The 13,774-nt window shown below is 44.4% G+C and overlaps 1 protein-coding gene across 1 annotated transcript; it reads left to right on the top strand.

Moving 5' to 3' along the window:
- The first annotated feature begins 3,206 nt into the window (after positions 1 to 3,206).
- Positions 3,207 to 7,353, top strand: fkh (fork head). The gene is given in 1 exon segment (XM_036817647.3): positions 3,207 to 7,353. A coding segment is annotated over 1 exon segment (2,100 nt). The 5' UTR covers positions 3,207 to 3,835; the 3' UTR covers positions 5,936 to 7,353.
- Positions 7,354 to 13,774: the final 6,421 nt, after the last annotated feature.

Raw genomic sequence — 13,774 nt, 5'->3', positions numbered from 1 at the left:
CATTTTCCTAATTAATTTCATGAAAATTTGATGCAAATTAGTTCAAAACAGCCGAAACAAGATTTAAGTGCTAACCAAAACAAGTTAGTCCACATATTGATTGAAATAAACAAAATATTAAGTTTCTTTATTGACGGAAATTCGACTATACTTTACTATTTGCATTTGTTGCCAGAGAACAATCGCTAAAATTCATTATAGAGTAAAATCATTTAATTATCCCACCAAGAATGCAAGATCTCGATTTGTTTGCGCTGCACGTTAGAACATTGTGATCATCTGTTGCTAAAGGTTTGCAAATGATTAAATATTCACTAATGAGACCCGATAATTGGGTTAAGCCAAAAAATACAAAGCAAATAAAACAACGAAAACAGTTAAAACGACATTGATGCTCAATCGTCGGTTGTCCAATGGTGTCGATTCAAATGCGGCTGGGTATTTTAATTTGTGTGAAAATATTGAACAAACAAATAAATCAACAATAACAAATAATAACAATAAAAATAAATATTATACATAGGATGGCAATTCACCGATATAGATATATCTGAGAAATGTTGGTCAAATGGTTTGATAGATATATATATAATTTTGTAAAGTCATTGCCACACGGCGCATGCGTCACACAAATGCTTAAAACAAACAGAAAGCGCAGCATTTTAAAGCCATATCAACACACCGAGTTCCACCAACAAAATCAAAACAACAGCGGGAAAAAAGTAGCAAAGCAAATATTTTCCATAAATATCCATTTGTGAATGCATGCAGGCGTTTTTTTGGGGGGGGGGGGGGGGGGGGGGGGGGGGGCGCCAGCAATTGAAACTAATTAAAAAGTTTGAGCAGGGCTTAGACCCGGTTTTGTCAGATAGCCGAGTGCAGCCGAACTACTGTATCCAACTGTATCAAAAACCCAGCCAAAAGCAAACCGAAACGAACCCGAATCCGACCTACAGTGGCGCACTTTTTAAAGCAAATAAATAAATAGATAAATGACTAAAAGGTAAATAAATACACATTTTTGGACTGCCTGGCATTACTATTTGCAGAGAGTCTACGCCAAAAAAAGCACACATTTGATGCGCTCTGAACAATCAAACCCAAATGCCCGCCCACACCGCAAACATTAATGAGCCAAAGCCACTTGAATTGCCTGTGAAATACAATAAAAATATTAAATATTTAAGCACATTACGGTTATTAGAAGTGCACATAAAGACTTGGATACATATGTGTTCAGTCACCTAAAGTGTTTGATGTTTAATGATCATGATGATGGGATATAGATATCCGAATGGGAAGTCAAACAGTTTTGAAAGGGAAAATATTATGAATATTTTATTTTGGAGCACGGCTTTTTCCTATTCAGTTTCATTTATCTTTCTATCTTATCTCATTCTTGATAATTATTATATTATTCAAACAGTTTGATGATAATCGCGGAAATGATAAAAATATTACTCAGTAGTTCTTATGTAAATTGGAATTAGCTATATTTGACAAGATCATGAATCATTCGAATTATCCAGAAATTAGGTGATCTCAGGATAATAATTGAGGTACTATGGTGTGTTCTTTAAATACTTTGAAATATACTTAGCTTCCCCAAACATTTAGAACTTATTTATATTATTATTATACAGTTATACAACTTTAATATAGTTATAAAACATTTGTGTCGATTATCTTGAGATTTTGTAATTAATTCAAAATTAAACAGAAAAGACAAACAAAAAACACACAAGGATCACATACAAAAGATTTTGTTTCAATAATCTATGGACCTTGCGCCTAGATGTAGACTATAAAATGTGAGAGGAAATGGAACGCTTGCATTGACAAATGGAAATGTAATGCGGAAATTCCCTGCATTTCTGACTACTCAGGTATTTCTTAATTGAGTAAAAACTTTCATTGAGAAACGAGACAATTGTCGGTTTATGGCCGCAATAATGAGCCTGGCTCACACACACTTGCACAGATACACACGGACACTGATACCAACACACACACACAGACACTCGCAGATACACTTGGCCAAACGAAAGGGTTATGAAAGGCGTCTATGGTTTATGGCCCAAAATTGAAATACGTTTTGTCCGTAACCATAAACGTTGATGGCAGCCAGGATACCAGGAAGTTTTCCGCCAGCACGCGCTATCAATGAACTGTGGATATGTTTTTGTGGGTATCTCAGGTAGGATGTATCTCAGCTGAGATGTGGAAGTGGTGAGCTGGGCAAAAGAGGATGAGATGGCCTGCAGAACTGGGTCACTTTCGCAATGACTTGCCAAAAAGGAAAACTGCGCCGCTGTTCTGATGTTTTGCTGCTGCCGCTCGCGATGCCTCGCCACGAATGCGAATGGGAATGAATGAGAGTGACATTGGCATACCTTAACCTCAAAAAAAAAGAACAGAAAATACGGAATACGAAAAAAAACTGACAGTAAAAAACACACACACATCCATAATATTAAATGTCTTCTTTGGGGGAGCCAGGCCAAGTCGGCTTCCTGCGTTCTTTTTGTGTCTCTCGCAAAAACAGAGCGTCGCGTTCTCAGTCTCCCCAGAGATGCCGTCTCCAGACCTCGTCTATAGGGTTTTTTCTTCTTCTTCTTCATTTTTTTTTGATAGCACTCTATACCACACTCTATAGAGCGAGAACGAGAGCGAGCGATTATTGATCGCATTAGGGAAAATCGTTAACTGTAACATGGCGTCGCTCAGCATTAGGCTATGCCACGACGTATCTGTATCTGTGCGGGCAGAGGCATTTGTATCTCCCGCTGAGGGTGTGTGAGTGGAGGGCGTTGCTCGGCATTGGATTGGCCACGCCCCCCATATGGTTTGTTGCCTGGCAACCGGCACTGCTCTGTTGATACAAGAGGCCTTCCAGCCAATGCGCTTGCGCTGTACCACCACTGTGTACGTAAGAGAACCGCCGCCTGTCATTGGTAACTCCAAAATTACCGGGTGGTGAGACACACTATACCACTGGGCCATTGGTGAGAACGAGTCGGTTGTTGTTGCTGCCTCTGTCGCTGCCACGGCCAACGTCGCTGCCTCGGCCAGCGTCGACGTAGGGCACTTGAGCGCGGCTCGAACAATATTTGTTGGCAGCAAGCGCAAGCCAAATAGTAGACAAGCGTTCCCCTCTGCAAACAGTCACATTCAAGAGCTCAAGCCAAAGAGACACTCGAGCGGACCAGCAGCAATAGCAGGAAAGCATTAACAGCAGCATCGGCCAAAGCAGCAAAAGCAAAAGCAGCGGCAGCAAAAGCAGCAGCACAGCAACCAATTCCCAGCTTCAGACTTCAGTGGCCAACAGCCAGCTAAATATCCACGTTCGTGCGTCGGTTTTTTGTGGCCAAATCGGTGCGGCAGAAAATAAATATTAAAAAAAAAAAAGGAAATAGAATCATAACAAAAATAGTAAAATAGAGATATATCTCTTTTTTTATATGATTATCCCATACAAATAATTAAATCAAAGTGTTTACAAACAAAGCTTAGAAGCAAAAGCAAAAGCAGAAGCAGAAGCAGAACCTTCCAACAAGTGACAAGTGCCCAAGTGCTCTCGATAAAATGCCAGAAATATGCAAACTAAAGCAGTGATAGTGCACTGAAAGCCCAGTCTTGATTGGTTAATCAATCATATAAGGCCACCTTAAAAAGACCTCCTTTTTGATTTTTCGTTTTGAATAACGCGTCCCAGAACGCGTTGCCTTTTCCATCGATCCACCAGAGGGCAGCGCGTCCGAAAGCCGGCAACATAACGGCGCAACTATTGAACAGCTTCCTGAAGGGTAGTCCCCACCAGACCACCATTGACATCATGCAGAAGCTCTACGCGGAGCCGCCTCCGAGCAGTGCTCCGGTGAGCATGGCCAGTTCGGGTGGCGGTCCTCCATCGGGCGGGGGAGGCGGCGGAGGAGGAGGAGGCGGTGGGCCCCCACCGCCCAGCAATAACAACCCGAATCCGACGAGCAATGGCGGCAGCATGAGTCCCCTGGCCCGATCCGCCTACACAATGAACAGCATGGGCATCCCGGTGGGCGGCATGTCGTCCGTCTCGCCCCAGGCGGCGGCCACCTTCAGCTCCAGCGTTCTGGACTCGGCGGCGGCGGTGGCCAGCATGAGTGCCAGCATGAGCGCCAGCATGAATGCCAGCATGAACGGCAGTATGGGTGCGGCGGCCATGAACTCGATGGGCGGCAACTGTATGACCCCCAGTTCGATGAGCTATGCCAGCATGGGATCCCCACTTGGAAACATGGGCGGTTGCATGGCCATGTCGGCGGCTAGTATGTCAGCGGCGGGTTTGAGTGGCACCTATGGAGCCATGCCGCCGGGTTCACGGGAAATGGAGACTGGTTCCCCCAATTCCCTGGGCAGATCGCGAGTGGACAAACCCACCACCTACCGGAGAAGTTATACGCATGCCAAGCCACCATATAGCTACATCTCGCTGATCACCATGGCCATCCAGAATAACCCCACCAGGATGCTGACGCTCTCGGAGATCTATCAGTTCATCATGGACCTATTTCCGTTCTACAGGCAGAATCAGCAGCGCTGGCAGAACTCCATCAGGCATTCGTTGAGCTTCAACGATTGCTTCGTGAAGATCCCTAGGACGCCGGACAAGCCGGGAAAGGGATCGTTCTGGACATTGCACCCGGATTCGGGGAATATGTTCGAGAATGGCTGCTATCTGCGGAGGCAGAAGAGGTTCAAGGATGAGAAGAAGGAGGCCATCAGACAGCTGCACAAGAGTCCATCGCACAGCAGCTTGGAGGCCACCAGTCCGGGCAAGAAGGATCACGAGGATTCGCATCATATGCACCACCATCACCACAGCCGGCTGGATCATCATCAGCACCACAAGGAGGCGGGTGGAGCATCCATTGCCGGAGTGAATGTCCTGAGTGCGGCACACAGCAAGGATGCGGAGGCCCTGGCCATGCTGCATGCCAACGCGGAATTGTGCCTCAGCCAGCAGCCGCAGCACGTGCCCACCCATCACCACCACCAGCACCACCAGCTGCAGCAGGAGGAGCTCTCGGCGATGATGGCCAACCGGTGCCATCCGTCGCTGATCAGCGACTATCACTCCTCGATGCATCCGCTGAAGCAGGAGCCCTCCGGCTACACGCCCTCCAGCCACCCGTTCTCCATCAACCGCCTGCTGCCCACGGAGTCGAAGGCGGACATCAAGATGTACGACATGAGCCAGTACGCCGGCTACAATGCGCTCAGTCCGCTGACCAACTCACACGCTGCCTTAGGCCAGGACTCCTACTACCAGAGCCTGGGTTACCATGCGCCCGCCGGCACCACGAGCTTGTGACATCACCAATACCCGCTGGCTTAAGGACGCGCGGAACAGATGCTGCGCTCGCAGCAGCAACAGCACCTGCAGCAGCAGCAACAACACCACCTGCAGCAGCAACAGCAGCAGCAGCAACAGCAGCAGGCGCAACAGCAGGCGCAGCAGCAACAGCAGCTGCAACAGCAGCAGCAGGCGGCGCAGCAACTGACATCCGCTTCCAATACACCAGCAACAACGGCAGCAGCCAAGGCCAGCGGCAAGGCGGGATCGGCCTCGGGATCGGGAACGGGCTCCGGATCGGGTTCGGGCTCGGGATCAGGATCTAACTACTCACAAAAGTTGCATCAGCAACAGCAACAGCAGCAGGCGCAACAGCAGCAGCAGCAACACCACCAGGCGCAGCAGCAACAGTTGCTGCAGGAACTGCAGGAGGACTCCTCGAACATCACCAGCGATCTGAGCGAGGAGCAACTGCAGCAGCATCAGGCGGCGCAGCAGCAGTTGTACAACAACTATCAGCAATATGCCGCCGCGGCGGGCTACAGAAATTGGAATCACAGCCTGACTTTCAATGGAGCCGCCGCCCTGCAGAATCTGCTGTAGCACTAGCTATAGACCCCCGATCCAAATCCCCATACCAATACCCATACCAATCTCGATCTCGACAAGCAGCGGCTTTGTTGCTAGCTGCCAATTAGCGAGTGCAGTGCCAGTGGCTTTTAGCACCTGACACATCCAAATCCAAATCCCCATCCAAATCCACATCCTCATCCTTTGAGCACGTGAGTCTTCGGCCGCCAACTCGCACTTGTACATATACATATATATATAGGGTGCGCTGCCTTTTGAGTTGTTCAGTTTCAGTTCCAATACTATATATATATATATGCAAATACCATTCTGTTCCGGGGGGGTAATCAAATCAAAGAGGAGGACAACGACGAGGAGCGAAAGAAAAAGTGATGTAGTTGTAAGTGCAGCAGAACTTTTGTTAACATTTTTACGTTTTGCTAATACACAAATACAAAATAATAATTCCGTGCCATTTGTTTTCGTTGTTTCGAAACAAGCAATAACAATCAAAGCGGTTAAAACTAAAAAATTTAAAAAACATTTTAAATGTATCCGAATGAGGAGGAGTAGTAGAGATAGAGAGAAAGTGGGGATCGTGTGTAATGTTCGTTCAGAAAACAGAAAACCCTAACTAAAACAGTCCCAAAAAGAGAGATACAAATACTAGAAACCTTTATCCAAAGGCAATCGCAATCGCAATCGAATTCGAATCGCAAATGATCAAAAACCAAAAAGAAATCTGAAATCTAAACCATCATATTCAGCAGTCCAGCAAACACCCTAAGAATCTTCAAACTATCTAAGCAACAAAATCTGGCCATGCATATAAGGAAACGTCACGTTTTTTATTGAATAATTTATCAAATTCCCATTTATATATACGCGCATCGATATACGCCGATATATCGCAAAATCCCGCATTTCATTTACATTGTGTGTCTTCTGTTGTTGTACGAATTCGTTAGGCTAAGGCATTTTGTAAATAATCTATAAATAGATAAATTTAAGCAACACCCCATAAAAAACCCCAATTTAACTAAGCAACCAACTTTTAACTAACTCGAGAATTAATCAAATTGTATGAAATTATGCCACACCACTTGAAAATAAATATAATATAAATATAAATATTGTATAGCATTTAACATTTAATTAGCATAAATAATGAAGCAAAACACAAAAAGAAAAAAAAATCACATAAAAAGCGAAAAACTGCAATTATTATTCAATAATTTTTAATATTAGTTACATTGTGCGTAAAGAGAAATAAAAAAACACGAAATGCAAACACAAAACAAAGACCCATTTTTACATTGAGCTAAGCTAATTAATTAAACTTGATAAAAATAGTCTAAATATAAACACACACACACTGACACAGAAACAAATGAAAATTATTGTAAAATACACAATATAAAATTCAATAAATGTCAATGCAAGAATTAAAATCCAACTCTAAAGCTAGTAAAAATTAATATTATTATAAATCATGCAAAAACAAACACAACGTCAACGACAACCAAAATCGACTATTTTAATGTTTGAAATACAAGAAAAAGGAAAAAAAAATCATAAATTAGTTTTCATTTCCCAACCTTCTTTGTTGACTTAAACAACTGACCTCCAACAATCATTTATATATTGATTGGGCTGGCTGTCTCTATCTATCGACGATATCGCCTATATCAATGCAGCGAATTCGAATTGAACGACCGATAGCCGAGGAGTTCCAGGAGTCGCTATCTTATCGCCGTCACTCAGATGCAGAGTGCAGTTTTCCACAACTACTACTACTATATGCACTATATCTGCCCGATGTAAACCCTTATCGCAGCGCACTCATAAATTGCAACGGAACAAGAAGGTAAACAACCAGGATGGGACATGGGTCCCGTCCCGGACCTGACATACTGACTAACCCATCTCAGCCCAACCCAACCCCACGGAACACCTATCCCTCGATTCCACTTTCCCAAATACCGGGGAGGGAAGTCTTTAGCCCGGCTCGATTTCCACTCTGTTTGCTTTCTAGTAATATTCATGGAGCAGTTCGACTCGTCGTCTATGAGTACCTTCCCTATCGTGGACCTTATCTCGTCAATATAAACAACACACAGAGCCTGATCCGACGCAGTTCCCCCTAGCGAACCACTAACCATCCACCTTTGATTAACATCGGTGTGATTCATTTGGAAGAATCTACGTTTCTCGGACATTCCGCTGACATTAAAATTTAGAATTACCCGTCTAACTTATCTTGGTGGCTGGGGCATGTTTGACAAGCTGTTGTCATTTTTAATTAACCAGGGAAGGTCACCATTTCTATATATCTATAAACGACATTTTATTTATACATGTGAGGGCGACTGGCTTTAATACATTTTTTATAGCCTCCAACCCCCTGGCTGGAGTTGTTCCATAAAGAGTTCGCTTTGTATTTGGGGTCTGGAAATGGGTCTGGGGTCTACAAAATCGAGAAATGGGGGACTTGGTCTGGGTCGAGACCGAGGTCTCTCCTAAAAGCGACAACAAAATGGCGCTTCGTTTGTTGTCGCTTCAATTTCGATTTTTCCTTGACATTGTGACTGTCAGCGTTCTGGCGGAGTTTCTTCATTTTACCCCGGCTAGCAAACAACCCCATCTGGCCGGGCTTAGGAAATCTGTGTTTTGGGGTTGGTTCGGCTAAACAGACAACCACCCAAAGCCGCCCAACCCAACCACTCGAACCCCCCACACAATTTATATATCGATGCCTTAATGCCAGACATGCGCTCTAAAGACGATCCAGCTCTAGAGTTTGTTGAGCTCTCTAGACAAGGCTGCCCAGCTATATTCCGCAGCTATATCTATATCTATTCATAAACGGCCCGCCGCCGCCGCCGTCGTCAATTTGCAATTATTTTTCCTAACATGGATTTAATATTCCATTTCCCCAAACAAGTTGAGTTAAACTCTCTCACAAAACAAAACCATTTGAAAATTGGCAAATAGGAAAAATTTGTCATGACATTTGCCTGGTCATTAAAAATGTATGATTGCCACAGTTCTGGGGAAGTCATCGCATGTCTGTGAACCCCCTCTTTCAATATTATGTGCATGCCTTTATTTGATAAAATGTATATTATTTACACAAGCAGAAATTTACCAAAAATACCAAGTTTAAATTGAATTCAGAGATGAAAGTTTCCGACACATTTATAAAGCAACCGAATTTCAGTTTTTATTTAGGTTTTGCCGCAGCCAGAGATTGTGGCAACAAAGTTGAATTCAGTTGAGTTTCCAGCCAAAAGCCTTGCCTGCTGCTGTTGCTGCTAATAAAGAACCACAATCTTGTAGTAATTTTCTAATGGAATATTTAATTTTAAAACGAGACACAGGCAAAAGTGGAGGAGAATCTCTGGGAAGCGTAGAAAAAGCGGTCGGGCAACCCTTTTTTCCTGAGCTTATGCCGGATGGATACACAGGAAGTAGTGCCTTTGCTATCCTCCGAGCTCCATCATCCTTCTCCCGTTTCCCCAAACACCGAGGCACTCAAAGACAGCGCAACGTACACTGGGATAAAAGGGGTCTCACTTGAAGATTGTGATATTAAAATTATGAGATTAGGTTCTTGGAGTACGAAGAATAATAAACCATCTTAAGTTTCTATTTAAATCGTATAATCCTGTACGGATACTTTAACAACCAAAACAGATAGTCATAATAGTAACTATCAACTTTTTATTATCCCTAATTATAATAAGCGTTAACAAAGATATTTGAAAACCTTAATGATTTTGGATAGAATGATTAGAAAGAAGAATGTCTTAGTGGAAGTTAAAGTACTTAGAGATAATGAAAACTAATCGCTATATTGATTTTCAATAGGGGGTCCGAATATTTATAAAAATTAAAGTACATGTTTATATATATTATTATCTTACAACTTATGGGAACCCTTTAAGACACATGTTGGTTGTTTTCTCAGTGTAACAATCTCGTGGGTTGGAGGTTGTAGAAATGGAGGATGTAGTCGTGGATGTCGCTGCAGGGGCAGCACTCGCTTGGTTGGCTGGCTGGCTGGATGGTTCGGGCTCTCTACGTGGACCCCCATGGACCCGGTTCCCTGTACCCGGAACCCTTCTCTTCTCCACTCGCTTTGTGCACTGCTTTTTCATTATAATAATACTTTGTAATTAGGTTTTCGAAAGTTAATTAAAATTCGGTTATGAAAGCGGAAACTTTCTCATGAACGCTTCCGGTTATAAAAACGCATGATGGCGGATGGGTTGAGTGGGGGTGAACTGGTGGGGTTTTTGGGTTTTAGGCTCGGTGGGTGGGGGTTACCCGGTTAGACAAATGGAAAACGCAAAAAAAAAGGGTAAAAAGAATGAAAGAAAAAAGGATTTTCGGGCTGCAGAGACAGACAGACAGGGAATAAAAGATGGAAATGTACGAAGGCGCAGGAAAACGTGGGGCTTCCATTTTGGTACAAGGAAAAAGGAAAAGGACGATGAAAGGCAGACAACGGGCTTGCTCTCAACTTTGTTTCGAGAAAATTTTTGTGCAAACATTTCTGTGAAATTAAAAAATACATATTATATTTTAATGAGCAAAATGGCTGCCATCCTCGTGTTGTCACGTTTAATGCCAGCCAGTCAGCCAGTCAGCCAAGCGGCCAGGCTGCCGCGCCCAGAACGCAAGGTTGTCATTGGCATTGCGAACGGGATAATTAAAATGATGACTTGAAAATAAATTGCTGTTATCTCTGACCAACAGGCTACAAACAGGCTGTGCGAGACCGAAGACCCCACCCAAAACCGTTGCCGGTTGTCGATGACACGTCGATGTCGACAGCGCCCCATCATTATGAAGTGGGTTTGGGATTGGGGGTGGTGTTGGTCCCGTTGGTCCTGGCTATCCTGGCACTCAGTGTCCTTTCAGCGGGTCGCTCACACTGGGTGTGTGTGCTCTATCAGCGCCTGCCGCTGTTGCGTGCTTGAGAACGACACTTACGGATTAGGCCAGCAACATCAGCAACATCAGGAGCAGCAGCAACTGAAACAGCAACAGACCCAGCATCTGATGTCCTTTTTGCCGCTGCAGCCTGCTTCTTGCTGCATTGTTTATCTAAAACATTCCACACATAATTAGCAGCAAAGCTCTGCAGCTCCACACCCTCTTTTCTTCTGTTTTTCTGGCTGGCAAATTGAAATTAATCCGCGAAACCTTACGCTCGCAAATGCGGGCACGTGTCTACAGTTCCATGGACCAAAAGTCCTGGCACGCGTCCTCGTTCCTTTCTCCTCAGCAATCAAAACATTACAAATCTCTGGGTGGGTGGGTTGAGTGTGAAATCTGTTGGGCATTATCTAAGTTTTTAGATGCCATACGTTTTCGAGCGATATCTTGGGCTATATCTGCTGTTGATGATGGCCGGCAAAACAGCTAGCTTAGCTGCAACGTCAACGCATTAATCACGTTTCGGCATGGGGAGGTGTTATAGGATGGTATAGGGCCCAGCGCCATAGAGTGGGGGTTACCCATTTGTGGTTGGTGGGTGGTTTGGGTATGGTGTGACAGTGACTGATGTGCGGGAAAAGGGAGGCGGGCAAAAAGGCGGTTGGCTTATCGATTGGCAGTTCGAACACACCTTTATCGTGGAGCAGCAGCCCATTCGATTGGATGAAATTTCAGACGACCACATGGCTGGCATCTAATAATCAAATTGCGTTTTGACAGGCCAAAGAGAACTCATTAGGCGCCCGAGTGCCGAGTATGATGAATGAACACTGGTGATCCAGTTTGTTTGGCCAGCGGCAGAAAGTCTTATTGCAAATGGTTAAAGGGTATCCGGAAAAGCGTCGTTCGATTTTCCAGCCGAATGAATGCAACTCCGCATCCTGGTTGATTATTTATTTTCGTTTTAATTAAAACTCGCACGCAATGCACTTGCGATGTTTTTCCATTTAAATGCAATTAAGTTAATGCACAAAAACGGATGGAAAAACATATACAAAATACATTTGGCATTTGGCAAAAATCAAATCAAAATCTCGTATTAAATTAATTCGATTTGTTTGAAAATCTATTTGCATACGCAGGCGAAATTAATGTGATATTTGGGCGGTGGGCGTTGGCGAGGGAGTGGGTGTGGCAGATGGTCCATCCGCTTCCGGTGGCGAATAGTGGAAATACCGGAAACGGACATGGTCACGCAGCAGTAGTGGCCGCATCCGCATCCGCATTTTCCGATTCCGCTCTCTTGTTTGCGGAAAACGCCTCACTGCATAAATGGACGAGTGAGTGATTGAATGCGATCCACACAACGGACAACGGACAAAATTCAACGGACAACAAGGATAAACAAATTTGGCACAGGCAACAGTTTCATGCAATCTAATTCACAATTAATGACAAATTCCCTGCCACTTACGAGTCTCCATGTGTGTGTATGTGTGTTTGCAAGCGAAAATATTTGCACAATAATTAATTGAATAATGTCAATAAATTTTCAACACATTTCCGCCCACACACAGTGAGCCGAAACTTTCCCCAGACTCACACACATGTCCGTGCACAGGACAAACACATTTGCGTACGAAGGACCCAAGGAGCAGGAGCTGAAGTCCTGGCCCGCTTCCAACTTGGGACAATGTGCTCGCCAACTGGACAAGTTTGTCTGCCATTTTCTCGTCCATCCAAAAACGGACGGACTCCTCCGGTTCTCCAGTCCTCCGGCTCTCCAGCTCCCCAGCTATCCTGCTGCCCCGTGGTGGTGATGGTGCGATTAGGCGAAACGAATCAACAAATCAACACACTCAGCAAATTCGTCAGCAGGATGCGGATGCGGATGCCGTTCGCCACTGCTGCTGGTGCACATTGTGTCTCATTTCCATTTTCAGCAGGACCAAGAACACCAGAACAGCAGCAGCAGCAGCAGCCGACGTCGACTGTTCAAAAGTTTGTCTTTCAATTTCGAAAATGGTATTTGTCAAGTGGGCGCCACACCCTCCTCCTGCTCGCCCCCTTTTTTACCACCCCTCTGTTGGGCTTTTGGATTTGCATAGCTCAGCAAGAGCTGCCTGCTTCTCGGCTGGAACAAACCAAACCAAACCAAAACGAACCGCTTCAATCGTAGGGTCCATGTGTGTCCTTCAAATGGCTCAAGTGCCGTCGAGCAACAGCCCCGGGTAAAGGCGACTCCGGCTGACACACAAACCGGCTGCCCTAATTCCATGGTTTTTCCTGGTATATCGTATGTGAGCCCTGCTTGTTTGACTCGCAAAAACATCCGAGTTGGCCAGCTTGGGATGGTTAAATATAGCTTCGCCGAAATCGGTATAAAAAGGCATTAAAAAAATCAGTTGTTATTATTATAATATTTATAAAAGATTTTTAAAGGGGGTCATTATAACAGAAGTTCATTTTGTAAAGGAATTTAAGCCTGGAATATTGGATCTTATTTATTGATCTATTCCAAATCAATAAAATAGATACTGCTAACAATTATCAAAAATACAATAATTCAATTAAAGTGAACCATCCCCAGCAGATCAGATACACTCAATCGAGGGTTTAGAGGTGAATGCGTTGGCATCCCTTTGCCCGGCAGGCTCATTCTCATTCCTGAGCCATATTCATGAATGGCTAGGGAGATGAGCAGAACTGGCAGGACAACAGAACCGATCTGGCATGAGAGCGGTCGAGGGATAGGGATCCTACGGCAATTGTTAAGCCAGCTAAGCCATCAAAACAAAAACCATTCAAAACAGCGACGACTTACGGCATCTTTAACCAATAAAGAAAACAGGATAAGCCATCATTTCCGAATTGCAAGTCAAAAAGATTTAAGCAAGCGGAATTCCCCGCAAAACATCAAATGAGCAG

Source organism: Drosophila suzukii, chromosome 3, assembly GCF_043229965.1.
Source record: "Drosophila suzukii chromosome 3, CBGP_Dsuzu_IsoJpt1.0, whole genome shotgun sequence".
Classification (NCBI taxonomy): Eukaryota; Metazoa; Arthropoda; class Insecta; order Diptera; family Drosophilidae; genus Drosophila; species Drosophila suzukii.
The sequence above is the reverse complement of the archived record's forward strand: the minus strand, read 5'-3'. Positions and strand labels throughout refer to the sequence as shown.